Genomic DNA, 27,043 nt, shown 5'->3' with positions numbered 1-27,043 from the left:
AAATGGATATTCTATTGCTATTCTAAAAGAATTCACACTATGTCCCTGCATGTGCTTAGTCTTAACAAAGCATGCCTAAGGCTTTCCTTTGAAATTGAAAAGTTCATTATAATAGCAAAGAAAGAAATGAGGTTATTCTGGACTTATTTGTTCTTTGTGATTACCTAAAGTCCAGTGATGATTATTTCCTCCTTTGAGTGTGCTCTCAAATGATGCCTTCAATACTGAGATGCTGAGGAGTAGCCTCTTTGTATCAGTCTCTTTGTGGTTGTTGTTGTTTTTTTTTTTTTTTTGGCCTTCCCTCACCTTTTTCTAAAAAGACTGTGCGCATGCTCTAGCCCTCGCCCTTACTCTATCAGTGAACAATAGGAATCTTGTTGCTGGGTTTCCTACAGCAACCTGTTAGCAGACGGCAGGTGCAGGTGCAGGGCATCTAGGGGAAGTCCTTGACTTGTGATATCAAATGGGTACTGATCTTAGAGCTTAACCAGCTAGAGGGACCCAGATAAGTCTGGAAATAGGTCACCTTCTCCCCTTAAAACCTCTGCTCCTGAACCTGGTGTTTAATGATACGGGTAAACATTCTTGCCCCACTCAAGAACAGTACGCCCAGCTTTTAGAGCTTAGGAGAGCTCTTCTTCGGCCAGTCCTGTTTTATCCACTCTGGGCCAGATCATTTGGCTTGCTGGGAGGAACTCAATAATATGACACCTGTTTTCCCCCAAAGGCAAATAGCGATGTGTTTCTGGGTCTGATGGAGTCCTGCAGTATAATCTCCTACTGATTAAAAATCACTACAGTGGGTGATGATGGGGAGCTTGCTCTGTGAGCCTTCACCAGCTTTATCCTCTCTCGACCAAAGCAGCAAGTCCTTTTCTCATACAGCCTCACAGTGCTGTGGTTTGGGTGTTGGCAGAGTAGCCTCAGGATTTGGGCTAATCACACAGAAAAATAGTCTGAGTTATTCAGTGTTCCTTGGTAAACCTGTCCTCATCTCTCTTAATGTGAGAAACCTGCAAAATGACATTGAATTTCCTCATCCCCCCGCCCCCCACCCCAGCTTCATAGACTTGAATTTTCCCTGTGCTAAGCATTGTTTTGCCAGTTCATCTTAGGAAATGTGAAGGCCTCGGTTCTGTTACCGTTCCTTCACAGTATTAGGAGTTTCCCTGCTTTTTAAATGAGTGTGTTTAAGGAGAGGATGATGGGGATGGCGGAGGGGTGAGGGGAGTAGCAGGGTGTGATGGGGTAGACATTTCAAAGGTAGAGAAGAAGGCATTTGTGGTCCCAGTGTCTGAGAGGAGAACTCTCCCTAGCGCAGTGCACCAAGCACCTTTGATGCACCCCAGCTTGCTCACCAGTGGAGTTTGTCTTCATCTCTGAATCCTGATAGGTCGTAAGCTCACCGAGCCCAGTCTGTCCATTATTTCGTCTCTACATATTCTCTTCCCATGCCTCACACATTGCTACTCGTGTAGCTGAGCTCAATGAGTGAGTTTCTCTGCCCACCTCATTTTCTACTCACCCACCAGTGTAATCTAAGTCTTAGTTCCCAGATAGATTTAATCACATATACTCAAATAGCCTGTTAGATACTTTGTTTGAAGTTCAAAAGTTATATTTAATGCATATTTTTAGTTGATAATTTTTGTCAGAAGAAAGAGAAGACAAAGGAAGAAATGAACAAACTCTTCTCCAAGCTTCAAGAACTAACCATTAGGCTATTTTAGAATTGCAAGTAGTAGTAATATTTTTATTTTAAATTATTATTCTTAATTTATAAGAACACATGTGGGCAAGCCCATGTCAGATACTGAAGTGAAATTAAAATAAAGTCATGTATCCCAAGCAAAAGCAAGACCATCATCATAGGCATCCTTATTTCTAGCCTTTAAAACTCCTCAGGAGTGGAAATCTGTTTTTCATTTGTAACCAGTCAAAAGCCTGAACAACATTCCAGATACAGGAGGTTCCCAGAATAAGCCTGAATCCTCAGCGGTCAACTTTGATACCAGCTCCAAGTCTTTCAAATACACAGCTGCTTGGCAGCCAGATTCAGGCTCTAGTTAGTAAAAAAGCATTTTCAGATCATTTTAAAATGTTTTATTAATGGCCACATCAACAGGCTGAAGGAGGTCAGTATGCTGAGGTGCGGATAAAAATGAGTATTGTGTTTTTTTCCTCCCAGTTGGCTCAGTGGGAGATCCTTTTTGTGCTCTATAAAGTTATATAATTGGCATGGCACCCGCTGCTCATTGGGTAAGCCAAACTGGTTTTTAATGTTCAGAATACAAAACATGGAAATGTCATCTTCATAACACTCCATGCTGTCCCTGATAGCCGAGAGCATTTCTGAATGACAGATCTGTAATAACAGTGATGATGAGAGTCACAATTAAATAGCACTCTGAGCTCAGAACACCATTCCTTCAGGTCTTCCTAAATCCAGAGAGGCCTTGGATGGCGGCAAGTATATAATTTGAATGACGTGTGTGCCGTCTTCTAGTGCAAAAGAAGAAAATTGCCAGAAATGCTGGCCGAACCACTGACGACCCAGGTGTTTTCCTTGTCTCTTTTCAGGGAATCTCCCTGGTCTGGCAGATAGGATTACATACCTTAGGTATGTTTCAGTCTTCTGTGGTACCTTTCCACCTTCACATAAATGCAGATCTTTGATTTGACCAGACAGCAGAGAATTTAAATTATTCATAAGGGAAAGAGGCATGGGAAGGATTATCAGGAGACTTCTCAGATCCTCCTGGGTTTGTTTCACTCTCTGGGGATTATCAAGGACTCTAAAGCAGCCCCATTACTAGTCTGTGTGTTTCCTTCAAACTCTGGGTTGTAGACGGCTATTCTCCAGCTCCCGGTGATCAGCTCCCATGTATTCAACTGTTACTGGGATTCTTAAGGCGAGAGAGACTTGTACCCTACTGAAATTTTATTATATCTGTTGGGGTTTACAGTTGGAGGCTATCATGGAATTCAGCAAGGGTTCCAACACCTACACTCCTGCTTAGGTTAGGTGACGGAATGAGAAAGAACCCATCTCCAGGCAGGGGCCAGTAGCTGAGCTCCGTGGTTATTATTACTGTTGCTGTTATCTAATAATAATGACTCAGTGCTTGCTGTGTGCCAGGGACCATCCCTACCTGCCTTCTCCCTGAGCTCTCTATCGAGAAGTTACTGTTACTACTTTATTTGAGCTGGAGATCCTAAAACGTGGAGAGTTCATTGCCAGAAGTTCTCCTGGCTAGTCAGTGTCACACGTCAATGCTACAAATGGTATTTAAACTCAAGAATGTTGTCTTCAGAAACCCAGCTAGGACAGGCCAAGTGAACCTAGCAAAAAAGCATTTTGTACTCTCGGACTCCCCATAAAACCAAATCAAATCTGTGGAGTGGAGGGTGAAAGAGGAGAGGAGGTAGAGAAGTCTGGTGTAACTGGTACAAGGAGACGTGCTCTCTTGCCTTCTATACTTAAATAAAAATAAGTATGCCGTGGACATGAGAGCAGCGTGGAGCTCAGGGCACAGGTGATAAAGCAGCAGCACTTCCCAATTCTAGATGCAAAACTTGTCCAGGCACCCAGAGCCCTGGCTTCGGGTAGACTTGTCCACAGCTTCTGTTCCATGTGAATCTCGGCCAGGTCGATCACCCACTCTGGACGCTGACGGCTAACTCACCACTCCTTAGGTGAGGAAGAGCTCTTGGGCCAGAAATCTCTTCAGTATCACAGGCCTCCTTTATTTCTCCCAGATCCGTCCCCAATGTGACATCTTCTCTTCTGATCACGGCTCTGGCCTGCATTGCAACTAAAATGCCTTCAGCCCAAAAAGCCCAAAAGCCATTTTTCTCTCTCTCTCTCTCTCTTTTTTTTTTTGGTTATTTGGGTATTTAGTAGGATTGGATGCCTCCATATGCAGTTCTGTCTGCTGTGATTACATGTGACTTAATGCCATGCAGCAGGTAAGGAGGAATAGTGTCCTGCTTAATGCAGTTAGTTGTCTGGAATATTTCTAGAGAATTTTCATATGTGCCAGACCCTGTACCAGGCACTCTGGGGAGAGACATGGCATAGCAGCATAGCTTCCGTCACCCATCTTTTGCATTCTGTGTAGTTACTTAAGATGTTCACAATTGTTCACCTTTACCATCCCTTATCTCTGTTATGGACTTGCTTACTTTTTAAAAATTAACTAATTCTCTTAAACTTGACAAATAATTGGTGTTTATTTTATTTTGCAGACCAGTGGAGACAGGCTCTACTGTTATGATAATCATATTGGAAGCCCCCCCCCCCCCAGCCCCCGACTTTTCCTTCTGAACCCTTCCCTGTCTGGTGGCACTGTTTTTTGTACTTCCTTATGAAAAGCACATTTATCAATTTACAGTAAAGAAGCAAATAGCAAGTAGTCTGTAGGACGTGCTGTATGAATACTTCTGTAGAGTGAGAATTCATGTTTATTCAGCCTGATCTCCTTTATTAAATTTTCACTGAGGTCTAGAGATCTTAAAAAGCTAAGTTAATCTTAAAAACTTGTGAGAGATCAGCAGACTGGGTGTAAAGGTCAGTCACTGAAAAAAACCGTGATGAGGGAAATTCTTGGGTATATCTTTTTTATGAGTGAATCTTAGAAAAATGTGTACTCCCCACAGTCTTGGTAACTCCCATGGTGCATGGTGCAGTTACACACATGGGGCTTGCTTATGGAACATTCTCCGCGTGGTTTTCAGTATTAGCAAAGTGGTGAGCAAGGCTCTAAAATATGGATTCCATGACTCACACATGAAAATCAGTTTCGTTATTTGACAGTCATATAGCATGTGTTTGAGCACAGGCAAAAAAAATGTTTTAAGCATTTGGAATAAAATTCCGTCTTCCACTAGTCTGCTTTTGAGTTTTGTCCACCGGTTATGCCATTCGTGGTGGAAGTAGCCTCGCACCATTGCGGAGCGAACCTCGTGGCTAAGTCAAGGGTCTTTCCTGTTTTGGTGAGCTGTATAGATACTTGGGATTTTTCAATTAAGATGGTTTGACTTCTATGCCAGGTGGTAAATGCCATTTTATTTACTTTATTGGGCCTGTTGAAGGGATGGTTTCTTCGAACAATATGATAATGAGCGGCATAAATTAGTGCTCTAGTCCCAGAGAAGGAATGCAGTGGTTGCCGAAGGTAGAAATGTTGGCTTTTAAAAATCTGCCAGGATCAGAGAGGAAGGAAGAAGGCATCATGTGGCAGGTGCATTTTGAGGCCTACTTTACAATAAGAGGAAGACTGGTACATTTGGACCAGCTGTGGGTCTTTGGAAAAGGCATCTGTGGGAAACAAATGACATTGAACTTCAGATATCCCCCCTCACTTGTGGCCATCTTCAGATTGAAAAAGGCAGTTTTGTGGAAATACTTAGAAAGATGTTTAGGTGATTACTCCTCACTTTAAATCGTATCATGCAAATAATGAACACTTTCACAAGCCCTTGCCTTTTGGGGACCTGTTAATCCAAAGGAAGCTTCTCACACTTGCTCTCAGGGGCCTGCCCTACTCTTCATGCTTGCTTGCTTGCTTGCTTGCTTGCTTTCTTTCTTTCTTTCTTTCTTTCTTTCTTTCTTTCTTTCTTCTTCTTCTTTTAAGGTTTACTTAACTATTAGAGAGAGACAGAGAGAGAGAGTGAGCACACACGAGTGGGGGGAGGTACAGAGGGAGGACTTTTAAGCAGACACCTTCCCGCCCCCCAACTGAGTGTGAAGCTGCACTCAGAGCTCAGTCTCATGTCCTGGAGATCATGACCTGAACCGAAACCAAGAGGTGGTCACTTAACCATCCAGCTACCCAGGCACCGCTCTTTGTGCCTTTTCAGCCCTGTTAGTGTCAGTACTTGGAGAATCATACACCTCCAAGCCTCAAAAGAAAGTGGATACTTGGGTGAGGGGCTTGAATTTTTGAATTTTTTTATTTTTAGTTTTACATCATTCTGAATAAAAGCCCTGTCTGTCCCTAAGCCAGTGTCCTGATGAGTGCTGCGTGACATGCTCTAATAAATATATATCTTTCTGATGCCCAACAACAACCTATCAAATGCCTAGTAACAAGGTTTATTTTCTGTGCAGCTGTGTATTTTATAAATAGCCATTTGCTCAAGTAATTTCAGGAAAGTCCAATTTGAGGATTTATGATGTCTTTGCCAAAGACAAAGGGTCACCCACACTAAGATTGTAAATACATTTACTTATAGGCCATTTCTCTGAAATGGAGCAAAAGAGAAAATACTTGATCAATCTCATTTATCATTAAATTTAATCGTCTTAAGGCACTACGTGTGGCAAAGCCAGGGAGGATTCTGCTTTCATTTCTAACCTGGAGGACACTGGTGTTAACACTTATTATTCATTAGTTCTTCACAGTTTTCTCCTTTTTGGATGGGTATTTTAAACCGAGTTAAAATCATTTCCCCTTTAAATTTGCTAATTTTTAATGTAGCTTTCCGTGGACACAACTCTCTATATAAATTGGTAGGAAAGTTAAAGCATCGTTCTTGCTGCTTTTGTGATCACCTCGCCAAAGTTTAAAGAGTTTTATTATCTGCTCATTTTCTAGTGTTGCAGCTACACTAACCACGGCTAACTCTCTTGATGAGTAAAAGGCATTCTTTAAAACCCTGCAGCCAACAGTGCTCCTTTCTCCCTTCTGAAGCAGCGTAGTTGGGTGTGTTGAGCTGAGCCCATGTTCAGTTTCTTGGCCAGACTTGGAGCTTCCTCTTGAAACAGAGACACCCTGCAGCCCGCCATCTTAGCACTTAGCTGCCTCTCTGGGGGAGGACATAACCCAAGTCTGTCTCCCGTATGTTCACGGCAGAGTGTTACCACTGCACTCAAGTTTTTGCTGAAGTGGAAGATCTATGTTTAATCAACACATCTACAAGAACTAGCAGACGCCTTCCAGTGCTGGTTGAAGTTCAGTCACGGAATCACCCATTGTAACGCTTGACAAAGACACTTTTAGGGCATCAGGAAGCCGTCTGTGTAGGCCATCCATTTCTCCGGGTTCTTCTGGCTCCCTCTATTGAGGTAAATCATCAGGAAACAATGTACCTCGGCTATATTATTTCAGCTCCCAGCAGAAATGCCATCACTTAGGTAAGATTTAATATGGTGCCTTCAGCACATGGGAGAAAAAAAATTTTCATCTTTTGTACCACATAGTTGGAAGGTATTTTTATGAAAAAAAGTTTCTGTCCTTTACAGCATAGGGTTGAAGACATTACTCAGTGCACCTTGTAAAGGGTCTTCCGTACAGTTTCTTTTTGATATTAATGCTAAGGGGAAAACATCTGCTTTACATGTTTCTTTTTTGATAAAGAAGCGTATCATGCAGTACTTTCTTCTTTCCTTGCCTGAGCTGTAAGCGAACAAAACTAAATTCAGTGCTCAGTGGGAGTTACTGATGTCCCAAGTATGTGTAGTGTCTCTTTCTCTGTTCCCTTCAATTTCTGCCATTTCATTTCTGTCCGGTCGTATATTTGGTTTAACTTTGAACTACTTACCATCCTTTTTTTGCAAGAAGCAAAACAAATGACAAGGAGGATGACTGTTGCCCATAATAGAGATTATAATAGCTTGGGCCTTAAACGTCGGTCATCTTGAAACTTGAGTTCATGCAGGAATGCCGCAGATACGGGCAGCACCCCCAGCTTCTCCACACACTGTCCACTGATCTGCATGAACACACCTAGCAGGATGTGAGATCAAGAGCCCAACTGGACATTCACTGAACTGACATCTCGGAGGTGCCCTTAGCATATTTAGTGTAACTTACTTGGCATGTTGATTTGGGAGCCTGATGCATTGAAGAGAGTTTTTCTGTCCTAGAAACATTGAGTCAGGGTTTTCTGCAGTAAACCCGAACCCACACCAGACTTTCCAAATGAGTGATGTTAACGAAGACTGCGCCTACATTTCTATCAGTGGGTTTCAATCAAGAGATATACACAAAACCCCTAACTAGTAAGGGTGCTTAATAGTTTTTCCTGCTGTGGAGAAATGGGAACTTTGACTAGACTGCAATGTTTCTACTACTACTGGCCGTACACCTGATTCTAGTGTTGGTTGTTTCTTTTCTTTTCTTTTTTTTTTTTTAAGACTTTATTTATTTGAGAGAGAGTGAGAGAGTGCACAAGTAGGGAGGGGGGCAGATGGAGAAGCAGGCTTCACGCTGAGCAGGAAGCCTGATGTGGGACTTGATCCCAGCACCCTGGGATCATGACCTGAGCCAAAGGCTGACACTTGACTGACTTGAGCCACCCAGGCACCCCCTGAATCTAGTTTTTATGTAGTCACTCCATTTCCCTCTTGGACTATCAGTAAAAATCGATTCAGTAAATATATTCACTGGACATTCTAAATGCTGAAAAGGACTGCTACCCATGAAAATACAGTTCCATAAACTTGACAGGCAGCAGAGCCCTTACACAATAATCTGTTGACTCATGATTTACCACAGTTGGGACATAACGATCGATTTTTGTACTGTGTAGGCAAAACATTATTAAAATTTTATGTATTAAGCTCTGAAGTAAGTATGACAAAATGTTACCATTTTAAAAGTTCTGGATGGTAGGTTACATGTATATTTGCTTTATTACTCTTTGAACTTTCCTGTATATTGAAGTGTTTTTCATGATTTTCCAAAGTGCATATTAGAGCTAAAAAAAAAAAAAACTGACAAGTTAGGCAGGGTGGGTGAAAGGAAACAGCCACAGCTTCTACCTGGCCGGCATGTCGATTTTCAAGAGGTTTCTGTTGAACTGAGTTAGGATTATTTCCAGATGAAAGTTATTTTTGTAGGCCGTAAATGCAGTTGTTTATGATAATATTTTTGCATATGATTTATTCATGGGTGTAAGCATTGTACAGAGCATGAGAAATTTCTTTGCCAGGCTCTGCACACACCTCTAATTTAGGTGTCAGCTCTGTGAAATCCTGTACAGCCAAACTGCTTGTTCCGTATGGACCGTAAATCTGAAAGGCCCTTCAGGCTGCTCAGTAACCAGGGGGATGCATCAGAGTCCTTAGCCTGTGGTTCTAGCTGCGGAAAAACCTGTCGACAACCAGTGTGAAGGTCAAATTCCTTAAAATGGATCAAGATACCTTATTTCAAGAAACTGTGTGTGTGTGTGTGTGTGTGTTGGTGTGTGTTGTCACTGGTCATGTTTTCTTGCTAAAGGGAGCTGTATGACTTCCTGATCTATTTGTTTGACATTGATCAGAAGCTGTGTGATGCTGCATGGCTTCGTATAGACGAGAATTCTGGTTGCTATCAACTTACGCTTTGCTAGGCCATAGGCCTGGTTTTGGATGTCTGAAGATATAGTCCTGAAAGGAGTTTTTTCACTTGCACATTTTAGGCGACACCCTGATCCAAAAGCCTCTTTTAAGGCAAGTTAAATGCAAGGCCAGGGTGTGGGGGTGATGAGGAAAGCATGTGGCTCACTCTCCCGGACATGGTCAGGGTATATGGACATCCATACTTTGAAGAGAGCTTCCCTTTCAAGCAGGGCTCTGGGGCACAGTGCTGATGGGTACAGCAGTGTCTCTCAACCTTTATTTCTGCCATCACCACCTCAGTCCTACAGAACCCATTCCTGTCTGTAACATCTCTCACCGCTGCAGCACTTCTTACCTGCTAGGGGTGGGAACATCACTGAGGGAAGGAATTCTTCCTTTAGAGAACATGTCTCAGCTCACCTGCAGCTGGAGAAACACCCATTGAGGATAAAAGGCAGTCCCAGGTTTGGGTGTCATTTCTGCCACAAATGCTTCTAGGACAGACCTGACACCTAGTAGATGATCAATAAGTATTTATGGAGTGTTGAGTGAATTAGCCAGCTGTGTAATCTTAAGCAAGCCACTTAATCTCTTTGGCTTCAGTTTCTTCACCTCAGGAATGAGGAAAATGGATTAGGCGACCTCCAGGGCCCCTGTCGGTTGTAAAATTATATGATTCTGTGATTGGACCTTTACCTCAGAGAAGATGAATTTGACAGGAGTATGAAGGATGGAGAGAGTAAGAACCAAGAAAGGGGAAACGCTCCTTTCTCTGCATTAGACTAATATTTCTTTTTCTGTGACTACTTTTTAAGCACTTCTTTATGTTGGGGTTTCCCTGGTACTTTTACCTTCTGCCAGCTGTCCTTCTCTGGAAATGTTGTCCACTCTTGAAGGTCTGGAACCATGACTTTCCCTTCTTCTGCTCTGTGCCTCAGTTTATGGGGCATCAGAATGCCCGACGCTCGCGAGGGGCCCACAGGGTGTCTGCCCACGGCTGCCTTCATCCGGGAAGGCGGCGTTGTTTCCTGTCTTCCTGCAGAAGAACCTGAAGAAGAGGTTGGAGAGGTGACGTGCTAACTGAAGGCCGCTGCTGGCATGTGGTTGAGCTGCAGAGCTCAGATGAACCCTCTCTAGTCTCAAAGGCGGTGTGGTTGGCTGACTTAAAGATTCCACTTTAGGAAAGCCCAGACAGAGATGCATGGGGAGCACTGTGTCCGGGCAGCCATAGGCCTGGATGCAGGAGGCTTCTTTTTCCTCTTCCTGATTCTTTTGTTTCCTGCCCTTACTTGGAGGTGTCCTTCAACTTATTGTTGCTTTGGCATAATTTTCCACATCTCATTAAGTATAGCGATTTTCTTCCTGGGCTGTGACACATTCATCTGCCAAGGATTACACCCCGAGTAATAGCTCCCTCAACCTTTTATGGCCTTTTGCTGTTGCTGTTTATCTGTGGCTCTAGCGAGGGCATTCCCTGTGTGTCTCTGTGTGGTGTGTGTGTGAGTGTGGATAAAACACCCTTTGTTCATTAGATCATTCATTTTCCTCTTGCGGCGGATAATGGTGACCCGCCTTTGGTCAGGAGTCGCGGAGTGTTAGAGGAATGGACTATCTGAGACATCTTAAGGAGGTACAACACACAGGTCCTGGTAGCTGGCTGTCACCACCATTTGCTGCCAAAGGGAGCAGAGAGAGGGAAGCGAATCTGAGAGGGGAAGTGATACATTCCATTTTGTGCATGCTGGGTTTTTCGCTGTCTAGACATTGCATGGAGAAGTGGTAATGGGTTTAAAGCTCTGGGGAAGTACCTGGGTTTAAGTTATGCATCGGAATTACTCATCCAGAAAAGAAGGGAAGATGGTGGAGGCAGAACATTCACACTAAAGGGACAGGCAGACAGCAGTGTGTGGGCAACAGAGAAAAGGCAGTCAGGGAATTGGGGTGATGGTGTCTCAGAGGCCAAGCAGAGGCACTTGACAAAAGCCAGACTTGTAAAATTTTCATTGATGGATTGATTCATTCATTCATGTGACAGATACTGTCGGCACATTCCCAAGGCACTGGGCTGGGTGCTGAGGGGAAGAGCTGTGAACAAGGCAAGCTGAAGGTCTTTCCTTTTTGGGAACTTAGAGTCTAGGAGATGAGGGGGACATTGAGGTAATGACTTTACTTTGTACAGAATGTGAAGTACTGAGTACAGGACTAGGGGCAAGGAGCGCACGCTAGAAAGGGGCCTACCCTCACCTGGTTGCCTTTATCCTTCTTTCCTGGTCTCCCCCAAAAGAGCTCAGTTGGAGTCAGTCAAGTGGAGGGAGAGTGAGAGTGGAGACTTCCTAGCAGTGAGGGACGCTGGCCCCTCAACAAGCTTCAGGCTCCCGGAGCGCTTCTCTGGTCCCTCCCTACCTGTTTCCCTCTGAATCAGGCCTGTCCCACCAGTATACCAATGTTGCTTTTCTCCCATCTTAAAAAGCCCTTTCTTTACCCTACCACCCATTACAGCTCTCTCTCTCCCCCTTCACAGTTAAACTCCTCAAAAAACTGCCCCTGACTGTAATCCCTTTCCTCCCTCTGTCTCCTGAACCCCCTGCAGTCAGGCCTTTGACCTCCCCCCTCCGCTCACCCTGTGCCTTTGCAAAGGTGTATCTGGGGAAGGAGGGCAGGCTGGAGACAGCAACAAGGTGAGCAGGGGACAGTGTGGGACAGTTGAAGGTGGGAGGACAGTTGAAGGTGAAGTCGAAGCAGTCTTGCAGGGAGGGAGGGGCCATGCTAAGGATTTTAAATTTTGTTTTAAGAATATGGGGGAAGGTGCCAGGGTGGCTCAGTCGGTTAAGCATCCTACTGTTGATCTCAGCTCAGGTCTTAATCTCAGGGTTGTGAGTTCAAGCCCTGTGTGGAGCTCCATGCTGGGTGAGGAGCCTACTTAAAAAAAAGAAAGGAAGGAAGAAAGGAAAAAGGAAGGAAAGAAGAATACAGGGAAAATTAAAAAAAAATAAAAATTAAAAAAAGAAGAATATGGGGAAGAAAATGGAGGCTTTCAGCAAGGGAGTGGCAGGATCAGATTTCCAGATAACAAGCTGCCTGGCTCCTATGCGGATCATGAGCTTGAATGTGGCTCGGGTAAGGGTTGTACACTGGAGAAGACAGTGGGTAACATGCATTCAGTTCTAGATTTAGTTCAGATCTGCTAATCAGACATATGATTTTGGATATGTCCTTTATCTTTTCTGAGCCTGTTTCCTTATCTACAGAACAGCAGAGGGTAAGAGCCATCCCCTCGTGGAGAGTCGGGAGCACGGCACGAGGTAACATAGTGAAGCACCGACACATACTGGCAGACAGTAAATGCCATCACTCATTACTTTCCCACCCCACCGCCGAGGAAACAGGACAGACGCCAAACAAGTAGCAAGTGGATTTGAACACAGACCTCTGTCCCCGCGGCTCCGTTACCTCCTTGGTCTGTGCCAGGCTGTCTGCTGGTGTGGAGAGAGATGCCCAGCAGGCTTAGTGGGAGCCACAGTCCCTTTCTCTCCCAAGCTTGTGGGAGGAGACTTCAGTTCAGTGCCAAGAGCAGGAAAGAAGCAAGCTAAACTAAAAATGACGTCCTGATTCTTAGCCCAGGCTGTTTGAAAGTCTCCATCCTGCTCCCAAGAAGGGGAAACATTCCAGGAGGATGGGAGTGGGAGTCCCTCTGGACTTCCTTGGATACCAGCAGCTGCATCCTGACCTGAAGTCTTAGGTTCAAATAAGGGAAAACAGGGGCTGTCCGCTGCTTAGGAGCGAGGGGCTGCGTCTGGACCCCTAGAAAACACGGTACCTGCAGGTGTTACTGGCACTGCACCCTTCAGCCTCAGACTGGGGGAAATGGTTGGCGTCCAGCCTCACTGCTGAGCATCCCTGGGGTGGAAGGTATGCAGTGCCAATGGGGCTTAGAGTTGCCGATGCCCTTTAACAACCGGTGGTCTCTGGGCTTCTAAGCATGTTGATCATATCTGGTTCTTAGGAGGGGGGTGTGCCCCCATACGTTTTTTTGGCTTGGGCTAAAAGACATGAGCATGAAACTAAGGAATGCAGGGAGTCCTGAGCTGGCATTATCTGCTCACGCATGTGATTGTCATCCCCACCCTCCAAGCCAGCCGCCTCGCTGGAGGGTTCACTGTGTCCCTTGCAGAGGAATTGAATGAGCATGAAGGAAACCTTTAAACATGATGGTCTCTGGATTTGTCGCGTTGAATGGACATAGTAAATACATACGTATTTACATTTTTAAATAATAGTGTATGTATTTTACATATAACCTATACATTTATATATATCTCATATGTGTGAGTGTGTATGTATATTTTTTTTCAACATGATTGAGCCCAAATTCCTGCCTGGCTTAACAGCTGGTGCTGAGCAGTGGTTGCCCTCTTTAAATGGGAAAGAAGCTTTCCAGCCGGCAGAACCTACCTCCTTGTTTTTTTACTGTACTTCTTGCTTTATTCATTGAAAGTTCCTGCAATGGTGCTTACAAATTGCTTGTGAGAATATAAATTGGTACAACTTAAATGAAGGGGAATTTGACAGTATCTATAAAATTGCAAATGCATTTATCCTTTGACCAAGCAACTTGCTTCTAGAAATTTATTTTCATACTCGTGTATTTGCAAAATGACATAAGAACAAAGTTATTCATTGAGCAGTGTTTATAATAGTGAAAGACCGGAAGCAGTCTGTTCATAGAATGGGAACTGGTTCAGAAAAGGATATCACAGACAACGGAATACTATGTAGCTATAGAATAAGAATGAGGAGCTCTCTATGAACCAATAGGGAGAAATTCCAAGGTATATTATTAAAAGAAAAGGCAAGATCCAGAACAATGGATATAGTATGTTAGGTATTAAACAGGCTAGAAGGACCTGTGTGTGTATATTTGCTGACATGTGTGAAACATCTTGGGAAGGATTTACAAAAAACCTATGTCATTGAGGAGGGACCAGGTAGTTGAATGACAAGTGTAGGAGGCCTAGTTTTTATAGACTATCCTAATGTATCTTTTGGGTTTTAAGCCACGTGATGGTATTACCTATTTTTAAAAATAAATATTCTGCCTGAGCCCTGTAGACATTTGCCACTGTGATGTAATATATATCTACAATGAGAAATAAGGGTTTGTGCTTATCAAATTTAGGAATATGTTTTTTGTCGGAGTGGTTTTTTTGTTGTTATTTTGAGGATTAAAGGGATGGGGTTTTTTTTTTAAGGATGTTATTTATTTTAGAAAGAGAGTGTAAGCGGGAGCGAGAGGGCGGGTGGTGTGGAGAGGGAGAGAGAGAGAGAGAGAATACCAAGCAGACGCCGCACTGGGTACAGAGCCCAAGTTGAGGCTTGATCCCAGGACACTGAGATCATGACGACCTGAGCCAAAACCAAGAGCCAGACATTCAACCAACTGAGCCCCCCAGACACCCCAAGATTAACAAGGTTTTTGGTAAGAGTTATCAAAGGTAGCCTGGGTCTTAAAGCTGTTACTCTCAAGTTTTAAACATTTCCTCTATAAAGTTGCACAGACTTAGTTTCTGGCCTTAAATCATACCTATTTTCAGCTTCTTTGAAATCAAGAATATCCTGTGCCATATCAATTAAAGTAAATGTACTTTCAATTAAAGGTGTTAAGTATGAGTCTGAAAAGATTAATTCTTTATAAAAGGATGACCTTCAGTAGTTAGATCCAATTAGGCATTTTTCCAACTATATTTCAACCTGATGAGACAAGTCTACTACTCACAATCAATCACTGTGATCTTTTCAAAGGCAAGTATTTTAGGTTCAGAGTCATAAAAGAATGACTCGATTAGGCAACCTCCATAACTCGAGCCATAGTTGATGTAGAGATTATGGGTATTGGATATTGCTTCTGTGGTATTAATTTTGAAAAAATCAGGATGTGTGTGATGATATTCTGGATATGGTTCTTATACCTCTCTTCTGATAGCCTTGGTAGGACAAACTAATTTAGACAAGAACTGACCAAAAGAGAGAGAGAGGGAAGGAACAATGACCTAAATTAGCATCAAATCAAATTCTTTTTCATTTTTTCCTCCTCCTGTCATTTCATTATTAAATACACTATAAATAGTTGCTTTCCTAGTGATCATTTTTTTCTCACTGGACTGTTTTAGTTCTAATCCAACGTTTGTTGATATATAGCACATAAAACCAAGACTATTAAATAAAAGAATGCTTGCTGATCTTTTTATGGTAATGTGAAAAATCTTGAGGAATATTGTTTTTCTCAAAAGTGAAAGGAATTGTGCTTTTCTATATTTGCATTAGGTATTTCCAGTGTAGAATTGTTGGTCCTCAGTCTGTCACTCGGTCTGTCAACTTGGAAAGACCATTGAACGCGCTCATCTAAAAAAATGGAAAACAAATAGTACCTACTTTGCATATCTCAAAGATTGATTGCTGGAATCAAATGAGATTTGATTCATGAGATTTGATATCAGTGTTTCTCAAGGTGTGGTCCTATGATCCTGGGTGTGTGTATGGGGGGGGGTGTCCTTGAGTTGTTTTCAGGGAGCCCATGAGGTCAAACTAATTTTATAATAACATTAAGAAATTGTGTGCCTTTTTTATTGTCATTATTTCAACATCTAGAGTGGAATTTTCCAGCGACTGGCAACGTGATATGTGATATTGCAGCAGATTGACTATAGAAGCAAAAATAAGAACCCATCTATCTTAAGCCAGACATTGTAGAGGTTTACAAAAAGAAAAGAAAGTTTGAGAACTGCTGATGTATATGAAAGCACTACGTGAATGTGTGGTGACATTGGTACATAAACAGGACCACAGGCAAACAGCCCTGTAATGGTAGGCACTGATTGTTCATGGCCTGCCCCATGTCCCGGGCGGGGTCACTTGGTCTGGTGTCCAAGATGATCTCTGAACTATCTTTAGCTGTCTGCAATTTCATATGTTGGTCCTATGTCTGCTTTTTAAGCCTGAGAATCCATAATTTTCGGTCCTTGGTCCTGAAAAGATGTTAAAAGAGGCCAGCTTCAGCTGTTGCCATTATCTCCCCTCTCCCCCATCCTATTCTAACTCTGGGAGGAATAGTGACAGTCAAGGTGGGGACACCTGGGAAAAGATGCACCGTGGTTTAAGGCTCTTATGTGACTGTGGCCTGAACTTGGGCATCTCTTGGATTCCTGACCCTTACTTCTCTGTTGTGGAAAAGTGCAGACTTAGGCCAGCTTCTCTAGGCATGGGAGAAGGGCTTTCTCTAAGTCAGTACCTTGCTTTTGTCATTTTTCTGGGCCTCCTGCATTTAGTATGGTAGAAGGTCATAAGACCTGAAGAACCAAACTCGGGCTGAGACCAAGAAGGGCCCAGAGACTGGTGGCATCATGATGTGGGCGCTGTACATAGAGACCTGGAAATACTACCCAGAGTTCTAGAGACCCAAACTGGAGAACTAAACAGGATTTGATCAGAATCTCCTGGCACCAGAAGGAGACTGTTTGCGATGGACATTCAGGCCATCTCTGCCTCTGTCTTGGACCTTTGGCAGCTGACCAAATAGTTGAGTGTTTGTAGAAATTATTATTTCCTGTTTCCTACTGCAGTTTCTTACGGTACTTTTATTACTTTTAATTGTAGCATCTGTTGAGAGTTACTCATAATATTTTAGTGTTCTTATGGGAATTTAAAACCGTTCTAATTATAGCTCACTGTCCTATATCATTTCTTGAAATAAAACTCATATCTTAGGTATTTACTTGGGCCATATTTCCCTAGTGTCAGTTTTTGGATTGAATATACATATGTATGTATATAGTACAGTTTTATGTAAGCATTTTATCTTACTTTTTTAAAAAAGTTTATTCACTGGATAATTTCACAACATTCAGGGATTCCCCTCTATGTGATAAAATCTTTTTAAAAAGATTTTATTTATTTATTTTTTTGGCAGAGCACAAGCAGGGGGAGCAGCAGGCAGAGGGTGAGGGAGAAGCAGGCTCTCGCTGAGCAAGGAGCTCGATGCAGGGCTCGATCCCAGGACCCTGGGATCATAATCTGAGCTGACAGCAGACACTTAACCGACTGAGCCAGCCAGGTGCCCGGTAGATAAAATTATTTTTTAGATTTTTTATTTATCTGATAGAGATCACAAATAGGCAGAGAGTCAGGCAGAGAGAGAGGAGGAAGCAGGCTCCCTGCCAAGCAGAGAGCCCGATGCAGGGCTCAATCCCAGGACCCTGGGATCATGACCTGAGCCAAAGGCAGAGGCTTTAACCCACTGAGCCACCCACATACCCCTCCCCCCCTTTTTAAAAAAGATTTTATTTGTTTATTTGACAGAGATCACAAGTAGGCAGAGAGAGAGGAGGAAGAAGGCTCCCTGCTGAGCAGAGAGCCCAAAGCAGGACTTGATCCCAGGACCCTGGGATCAAAATTTTTAATAACAAAATGCATATCCTTTTGTGGGCATTTTGATGCACGATTTAATGCACAGCATTGTCATAAGCTTTGCCACTGAGACTATCTTCCCTATTTGTTTCACTTTGAAAAATAGTTGATGAAATACTATTTTCTATTTTTTTTTTTTTAAGATTTTATTTATTTATTTGACAGAGAGAGATCACAAGTAGACAGAGAGGCAGGCAGAGAAAGAGAGGGAAGCAGGCTCGCTGCTGAGCAGAGAGCCCGATGTGGGACTTGATCCCAGGACCCTGAGATCATGACCCGAGCCGAAGGCAGCAGCTCAACCCACTGAGCCACCCAGGCGCCCCTGAAATACTATTTTCAAGAAAGATATGAAAAATGTCTCAAATAATGTTTATCCTAGACTGAAATCTGAAATTTTTAATTATGGAGTTATATTTAAGGTTATCGATTTAGTGTAGATTTTATGAAAGAACATTGTATTTTTGGAATTTTGTGAAGTAAACATGTTTATATAAGGTAATTCAATCATTTAAATATCTCCCCTTTATTACTGTCATAACTATCTCTTGTTTTTGAGGAAGTACTCAGAGGTAACCCAAAACTGTAAATGCGGTCTGCATGTTAGTAGCATCTTGTAAAAATTGGAATACATTTAGTTTGATTAAACTGTACTTCACTGGATTTTAATGTGCTATGTGTTATGTGTTTCAGAAACTCCAGAAAGGAACTTAATGACATACGATTTGAGTTTACTCCAGGAAGAGGTAAGTTTTAATTGAAATTATAATTTTATTGCTGCAAAGAGCATTGAAGAAATTGATTACAAGTGTGTGGTGATAATTTGCTATTCAAAACTGCTTTCTCTAAAAACGAAGAAAGGAGGATGGAGGGAAGGGAGGGAGAGCGGAAGGTTTGCAGTAACTGGGGAGAATCCAAACTGGACTGGTACTGACTACATGAATTCCTGTGACATGTGACATGCTGGACACTCACGTACAAAGGAAATATGTTAGCTCAACCATGAAAAATACTGGCAGGCTGACGCAGGGCCTAAAGGACCCTGTGATACTGAGCAGCACAGAGCAGTCCTAGTGAGAAGTGAGCAGCGAGTCAGATGTCACACAAAAAGTGCTCTACTTGCCCCGCCCCCCGCTTCTCTCATCCATGGAGCTTGGTAGGATCGTTGCCATTCGTGCACCTTCAAGGCCAGGCTGCTTGTCTTCTCAGCTCCTGGATGCCGGGGGTTCGCAGACCTTGTCTCATTTCTTGGTATCTTTAGCACTTGACTAAGTGCCTACTATGCAGGAGAAACTCAAGTAATTTTGGTTAATTAATGGATAAGTAACACATATGAACAGCCTTTGGAGACCACAAGATTCTTAGTTAAGCAAAAATTGCTATTTCCACTCTTTACTTTATGACCAGAACAACCCAAAGAGGTGAAAATTAGATGCTATAATGCTGAGACTTAGGGTTCTCCCTGACCTCTCGCTTCAGATTTTTAAGGACATGAAAGTAGCCTCACTATCTATATTGAAAATCTTTTAAGACACAATACATTAGGCTCATATGTTTGAATATATTAATATACATTAAGCTAATAACACTCATAATTATTCGTGTATTTGAGCTCCATGTAAATTTTGATTTGATTAAGTTGTATTTGCTAAAATTTTGAAAATCTAACATTACATTGTTAGAAATGTAAGAGGACGTAAACTCAGACATGTACAGGAGTCACAGCAAATGGTGGGGACTTCAGGAAACCAGACAGGCCTGTCTGTTCACGTTCAGTTTAAAAACAACCACCACCACGACAACACTGCTGGCCAAACAGAACAAGTTCCTGGGCCAAATGTGGGAATAGACTTGCTGGCCCTGGTGTCTAGTCCCCTGTCAGCATAGAGATTTAATGATTCCCAGTCTGTTTGAATTAAAGTAACATAGGAAGTACTTGTTACAAAATATAGGCAAATAAGGCCCCGATAAATTTGCTAATTGATCTTCCTTTCTGGGAACTTCCGTCCTGGGCAGTTTAAAGTCAGTCTATGAAATCGTACAGCACCAATTTCTATTATCCAAAAGCTCTGTATTTTGTCACGATATGAGAAGATTGACCAGCCAATAGTGTGATAAAATCTAGTAATTACATAATAACTGTTTCAAATAGGGTAAGTAAAAGAACAGATGCTTTTCTCAAGGGTTTTTCTCTCCATCTAATTATCTAAATTTGATGGTTCCCCCCCATCTAATTATCTAAATTTGACAGTGGCAGTAAAAATTAATTTGAATTTCAAGAGATAACCAAGAAATGAATTTCCAGGTTGAGGATTTGGGGGGAGAAGATGGACCTCTCAGCATCACCTGGCCCTTTGTGCTGGCTTTGGCAGCCTCGTTTGACATTGTGGGTTGAGTCTGCTTTTGTTTCCCAGAAAGCACTGTAGCGCTGGCTTCCTGATGATAGCTGGCCTTCCCTGGGCAGTGGGCACAGGCCATTAGTAACAGAAACAGCATGGATATATCATTGTCCCTCTGGGACAGCCGATGCTGTCTGCATTTCAGATGCTGTCTGCACTGTTCATGCCTGCATATTGTGTCTGTACTGTACGCACCCATAAATGTGTCATACGTCATAGGGTGTATAACACAGACAGAGCAAATATTCTCCATCTTCACTTGAGAGCGAGCCCTCTGCATTTATTATGTTGCTGTATATTCTGGAAACCAGACCCTATAGGATTATTTATGATGATTTAATCCTGTTTACACATTAGGAATGTTAAGCAGCTTAAAGAAAAATGTTACCAATTCCCTCCCAGTTTCTGTTCTGAACTATTACTGATATGTTACTTACATGCATACAAATTACCTGGTTAATGGCGCACAAACATGGACTGTTTCTCTTTGGGGTCAAAAATGGCCAGCATGACCCTTGACCCTTGTGCTATTTGAATGCAACTCATCTGGTATTCAGGGGTCCTGAGAACAAGAGGAGATGCTACAGACTAATCGCTGGAAATGTCCTTTGCCTTGGTACTGTTTTAGTGATAGCCCATAATGTGGATTTGCCTGATTATTCCATTTTCAACTACAATTCCATGAGCATAGCTCCATACTCAGATGTAGGATCTTATTGATACTTTAGAGGTGGTGATAACAAATCCAGAGGTTTTGATAGATGATCAGTCCAGAGAAATGCCATCACTGCCTACTGTGTGCCCTGTTCCTGATAGGTAGGCACCTTAATTCAATATGCTTTTTATGGGGAAGTTTCTGGCAGCACCCAGGAGGATGAGATTATGAGCCCAGTATGTTCCAGTTGATGTTGTGAAGCTACATCACATGCAGAATAGAGCCTCTCACCCTAAATACCATGCTATGGGATCATTTTATCCCTGAGAGAATTTTATAAGGTGTTTTTTTGTACTTCTAATAGTAAGAAGAACCCTGACATAAGCCTACCTTCTATGGGATCTCATACTTGAGGAAGATTCCTTTTTCTTTTCCATTTCCTTCATGTTATTCCATGTCATTCATGATAAAGTGGAACGAGTAAAATGATGGACTGCCACGATGTCTTTAGACATACATCGAGTATACAGTGGCTCTCAAAGTGTTTTATTGGAGATCCTGGAGATTGGGCCGTGTATGAAAGGGAGAAAAGAGAGCGCGTTAGAGCATGAAGTACCTTTCAGATGGTCTTTGGCTGAGCGTCATCATCATGGCTGCCACTGATGGAGTAATGACTATGTGTCATTACTGGGCTAAACACATGAGAACCCACAAACGTGAAAGATAACTTTACCATCCGTGACATGCTCACGTGAGCGCTCATGCATGTGCACACACACTCTCTGAGGGCAGCCTTAGGCAGAGCAAACTGCCACTCTGCTTATTTGGTTCAGCAATGATACATGGACGTGCTCCCTGACTCTGGGACACACTCAAGTCAAACCTTCTTCTAGGTTATTAGCAGCTGCTGAGCCAGTCTCTTCTTACCCAGCCACAGTTCTGGACGTTTGTGATAACGTCAGAAGGCCATGGGGACCATGTCCTCTCCCTTGTAAAAACACAGGGGTTCATAATGGTTCTTTTGAGCACACTGCCATTTACCAGTTTCTCTTTACAAAGTCTTCGAACAGACTTCTCTCATTTTACTATGCTCATTCATAACCTTTCAATTAAGGGATTTTGGTTATATTCACTTGCTACAGTCTGTTCAGTCCCATCTTTATGAGATTTCTAACTCCTGTCACTTATCATTGAGAAACTACATTCTTTTATACAACCACATTTTCTAAGAGAATGAATCTGTTGCTATCAAATGATCAATGTCATGTTAAAGGAGTTTCTTAATAGCATAAATTCAAATAGCTCATCTTAATAGTCCAACAAGCTCAAAGGCTGTTTGTACCAAATATAGGGTTGTGTCAAGTGCTGCCTGTTCAACCTTTGCCATAAATTCTGACTCAGTAGCTACTAATGATAGAGAAGGATTGATGATGGCTGGAATTAACCTTGGCAAGAAAGAAAAGCAGTGTCATTGGGGGCCGTTATGAGCTAACTTACAGAGGTACATTTGAGGATTAAGTCAGGTGGTAGCCAAAGGGCAAATGTTTCTCTGAAAATGAAATCATAATTTCATTTAATCTCTGTTGAATAAATACCAAGATGCAAATTGTATATGGCAAAATATATTTTATATTGCCTCTGATTTTCCCTTCTGATAGAATTGGAATTATTGAATTAAAACACACGTGGGCGATTTTCATAAATGAAAAATATCTTTTACATTGTACTGGGTTGTTGATTTTTATTTTATGGTTACTAATACATATTCATTTCACATTTGGACAGATACGGCAGATGGCGTATCTCAGGAGCTCTTCTCTGCTGGCTTGGTTGATGGTCATGATGTCGTTATAGGTAAATCATTTTTTAGTATACAGTGTCATTTTGTTGATCTATCAAATGGAAATGCATTTAGAAATGGAAGTTTTCATAAAGGAATAATTTACTCTGGGTTTTTTAAAAACTTCTTGAATTCTTTTATGTGGGAGAAGCATGTATGAGTCATATTTAATCTTCTTTTTTAAAAAGCTCTTAATGTAATTCTGTCCCATTTCATATGAACCTCACTCATTAGAAATATAACAAAGAGCCTAGAAGACCCAAAAGCCCACACATAGCAAAAATATGAGACTGTAAATTTCCATGCACCAAAGTGCAGGAACCTCTAAGGTCCTTTGTCAGAGTTTCGTTGGGCACAGTTCTGATGGACTTAGGTTTCAATTTCCCCAACCATTAAGAAGATTCATCACAAAAGTCTTAAGATTGGATGGGACTTAGAGATCATTCAGGCCAGTTCTTTCACTGTACGGCCAGGGACACGGATTCCTAAAGGGATTCCGTGTGTTGTCAAGGGCCATGCCACTGGGTTGGGGCAGTGGAGCTTTACTTTGGCCACGGACTCCAGTTCTACTGCTTGGAGAATGCACAGGACTCGCTGTCAGGAGCAGGACATGACCGGTGGACTCCCCAAAGGGCACAGGAGGCAGAGAAGCTGTAAGAGGCAGATGCTGTCATCTAAGAAAAAGTGTAGCCTGGCTCCACCTAGGGTGAGCATGAGAAACTCCATGCTCTTCAGATAATCCTAAATTTGTGAAGATTTTATAATGGAGCCCATCACTGGCTATTCACATTGATGGCCCTAAATAATTAATTAGTTAATATGTTATTAGTGTTAACTATGACATTAACTAATTATATTATTTGCAATTATCAGGGTAATTAGGATAATATGCATGATGATAAATGTCCTTTAAAAATAATCAAATTAAAACTGATGCTTAAAATGACTTGGGCCCCACATGCACCCAAATGTTTATAGCAACAATGTCTGCAGTAGCCAAACTATGGAAAGAACCTAGAGGTCCATCAACAGATGAGTGGATAAAGAAGATGTGGGGTGTGTGTGTGTGTGTGTGTGTGTGTAATGGAATACTACGCAACCATCAAAAATTAAAATCTTACCATTTGCGATGACATGGATAGAACTAGAGGGTATTAATGCTGAGCGACATAAGTCAATCAGAGAAAGACAATTATCATATGATTTCCCTGATATGAAGAATTTGAGAGGCAGGTTGGGGGGTTTGGGGGGTAGGGAAGGAAAAAATGAAACAAGATGGCATCGGGAGGGAGACAAACCATAAGAGACTTTTTTTTTTTAATATTTTATTTATTTGACAGAGAGAAATCACAACTAGGCAGAGAGGCAAGCAGAGAGAGAGGAGGAAGCAGGCTCCCCGCAGAGCAGAGAGCCCGATGTGGGGCTCGATCCCAGGACCCTGGGATCATGACCTGAACCGAAGGCAGAGGCTTTAACGCACTGAGCCACCCAGGCACCCCCCCATAAGAGACTCTTAAACTCACAAAACAAACTGAGGATTGCCGGGGAGACCGGGGTGGGGAGAGGGTGGTTGGGTTATGGACATTGGGGAGGGTATGTGCTATGGTAAGTGCTGTGAAGTGTGTAAGCCTGACGATTCACAGACCTGTATCCCTGGGGTAAATAATAAATTATATGTTAATAAAAATAATAGTTTAAAAAATGACTTGGGCCCCTTAAATGACATATTTTAACTTAAAAAGAAAATCACTTGCTCAAAATAAATCTTTTCTCCAATAATGCTGAAGACTGGCTGAGGAGGCTTGAGGTGGATATGCTGACCCATCAGAGTAATCTGTTCCTATAAATTCTATAATATAGGTCATTATAAAGTGAATTACTTTAGGGAGTAACTGAGGTTTTAGTGGGAGATCAGGATTCTGAGAAAGAATCTGTATCTCTAATGTTATTGATACATACAAACAATATGTCATAATTGTGAAGATACTTTATAATTAGAAATAACTGAGCTCTTTTCCTTTTAATTGTATATGGTACACATATTGATTCCACGGGGAAGCTCTGATTCCTCTGCCAAGTGGTGCATATATAAAGAGATAGAGACATATTTTAAAGAAATGTGGCATACACATATATATACAGGTGCGTGTGTATTTCCTTCTGTATTCCATCTCTCACACGTTCCTCTAGAATCTTGCGAGATCTCATGGGCAGCTGAGTGGTTACCAAAATGTTCAGCTTGAACGTGAAGGGGAGCCTGAGCAATTGAAGGCAGCTTAGCTTTGGTGTCTACCGTAAATTCCATCTTAGAATTCTTTCTGTGAACAGTTCCTTGATATATGTACATACTTTTCTCATTAGATAAAGTGAGCCTATACCTTCGTGTTGTACTTGACCTGACAAAATCAGGGGGAAAGTTAATGGCTTGATCAAGATTCCATGTAAGGTGTGTTTTCCCTGACAAGAACTATCGTCCATACACGAAGCTGTCTGAATTAAAAATAAATAAAGATAAGAACTTTCTTTTAGGGGCGCCTGGGTGGCTCAGTGGTTTAAGCCGCTGCCTTCGGCTCAGGTCATGATCTCAGGGTCCTGGGATCGAGTCCCGCATCGGGGTCTCTGCTCGGCAGGGAGCCTGCTTCCCTCTCACTCTCTCTGCCTGCCTCTCTGCCTACTTGTGATCTCTCTCTGTCAAATAAGTAAATAAAATCTTTAAAAAAAAAAAAAAAAAGAAGAACTTTCTTTTAAACACCTGCTAATTAATGTCCATTATTGGGCAAGAAGTTAAGGATGAAATAGTCTTTTGAGTTGAGTTGATCCTGGCAGTTGGTAGGGAACATGAAGAGTAAGAGAGATTCATGGAAATATACTGGGTCACAAGTTTTTGTAAGCATGGGCTTGCTTCATGCCTTCAGTCAAATTTAGTGTTACACACCACCCCACCCCCCGCCCCGGCTCAGCTGAATCTAAACTAAGGGATTTTTTTGGAGGTTGAGTTTTTTTAAAGGTGGAAATTAGGGCATAATTCCTGAATAATTTACTGTGCTTTAAATACAGTATCAGAAAGCTTCTGCTTTTTCATACTTATTCTGCCAAAAATTTTTGATTTTGCCTTTGTTTCCCACCTTGGAGTTCCCCACCTAGGGTGTGAGAATTAGACCAAGCATACAATTCCTCCTCATCTGATAGCACTAAAAATGCCCTACAGGGATACAACACCTAAGAGTTACAGTATTTGGGAATTTCATTTGATTATCTCATCAATTCCGTAAGGTAAAAGGACAGGTTGTTTTTAATCCATATTTAACGGGTGTAAAGGGGAGGTCAAAAGAAGTTTCTGAGATGTTGTAGCTTGTCATGATCTTTGAACTTGGCTTTTATGACTCCAAGCCCAGAGCCTAACCCCAACCCTCCCTGTACAATCAATTCAGTACCTTCAGCCTTGAAAAGTAGACCCAGATCCTTTTACATGATGGTTTTTTGGTCTCCTGGTGGGGGCTGGTGGGGGGGATAGCATATCCTTACTTGTTTTTCATATATCAGTAGATGGTTTATATTTTAATTGCAGACTGATAGGTAAAGTGTGTAATTCTGTTTCCCTCGAACCTTCCCAGCAGTTCTCTGCCTTCTCCTTTATCCTCTGCTTTGCTCTTTTTTTTTTTACATTTTATTTTATTTTTTTTTCAGTGTTCCAAAATTCATTGTTTATGCACCATACCCAGTGCTCCATGCAATACTGCCCTCCTGAACACCCACCACCAGACTGCTTCCCTCTTTACATTTGTATTTCTCGCCTCTTACAGGAAGTCCTCTCTTTGCCTGACCCCGCGACAGCTATTTCTTCACCCCCTTACAGCTAAACTCCTCAAGAATTGCCCCTGACTGTAATCCCTTTCCTCCCTCTGTGTCCTGAACCCACTGCAGTCAGGCTTTGACCTGCCCCCTCCCCTCACCCTGTGCCTTTGCGAAGCCCTGCCTGGGGAAGGTGCCCACCCAGCAGGGGATGATTCCTGAGTTGGAGGAGAGGTGGGCGTGGCTGGAGCAGAGTGAGCCTGAGGGGTGGGGGGAGGATCCCTGGTCTGTGAGTGAGAGCAGGCCACTGTCCAGTACCTCAACCTGGTGGCTCCATTGTTCCTCCCTCTACAGGGCACATTAGCAGCGCTGGGCAGAGTTGACTGTGCCTTCCTCCATGAGAACTTTTTCTATTTGGTTTTTAGGATTCCATTCTTGGTTCTCCTACTTTATTGATGTTTCCTTCTCAGGCTTTTTCTCTGGTTGCTCCCCGTCCCACCGACCTGTACATATTAACATGGGACTCACGTTAACTAATATTAACCCAAGGACTCAGGTTGCGTGTCTCTCTTTTC

General features: G+C 42.4%; 1 protein-coding gene across 2 annotated transcripts in view; it reads left to right on the top strand.

The window, feature by feature from the left end:
• STK39 (serine/threonine kinase 39) overlaps positions 1 to 27,043 on the top strand; it is a 300,163-nt gene that overhangs the window by 217,997 nt on the left and 55,123 nt on the right. For both annotated transcript variants that reach the window (XM_046019745.1, XM_046019744.1), the window contains 2 exons: positions 18,476 to 18,528; positions 22,622 to 22,690. In XM_046019745.1, coding sequence (XP_045875701.1) covers positions 18,476 to 18,528; positions 22,622 to 22,690 — 122 coding nt within the window. The remainder of the gene's footprint in view (positions 1 to 18,475; positions 18,529 to 22,621; positions 22,691 to 27,043) is intronic.

Source organism: Meles meles, chromosome 9 (assembly GCF_922984935.1).
Source record: "Meles meles chromosome 9, mMelMel3.1 paternal haplotype, whole genome shotgun sequence".
Lineage (NCBI taxonomy): Eukaryota > Metazoa > Chordata > Mammalia > Carnivora > Mustelidae > Meles > Meles meles.
This window is presented reverse-complemented; position numbering and strand designations above follow the sequence as displayed.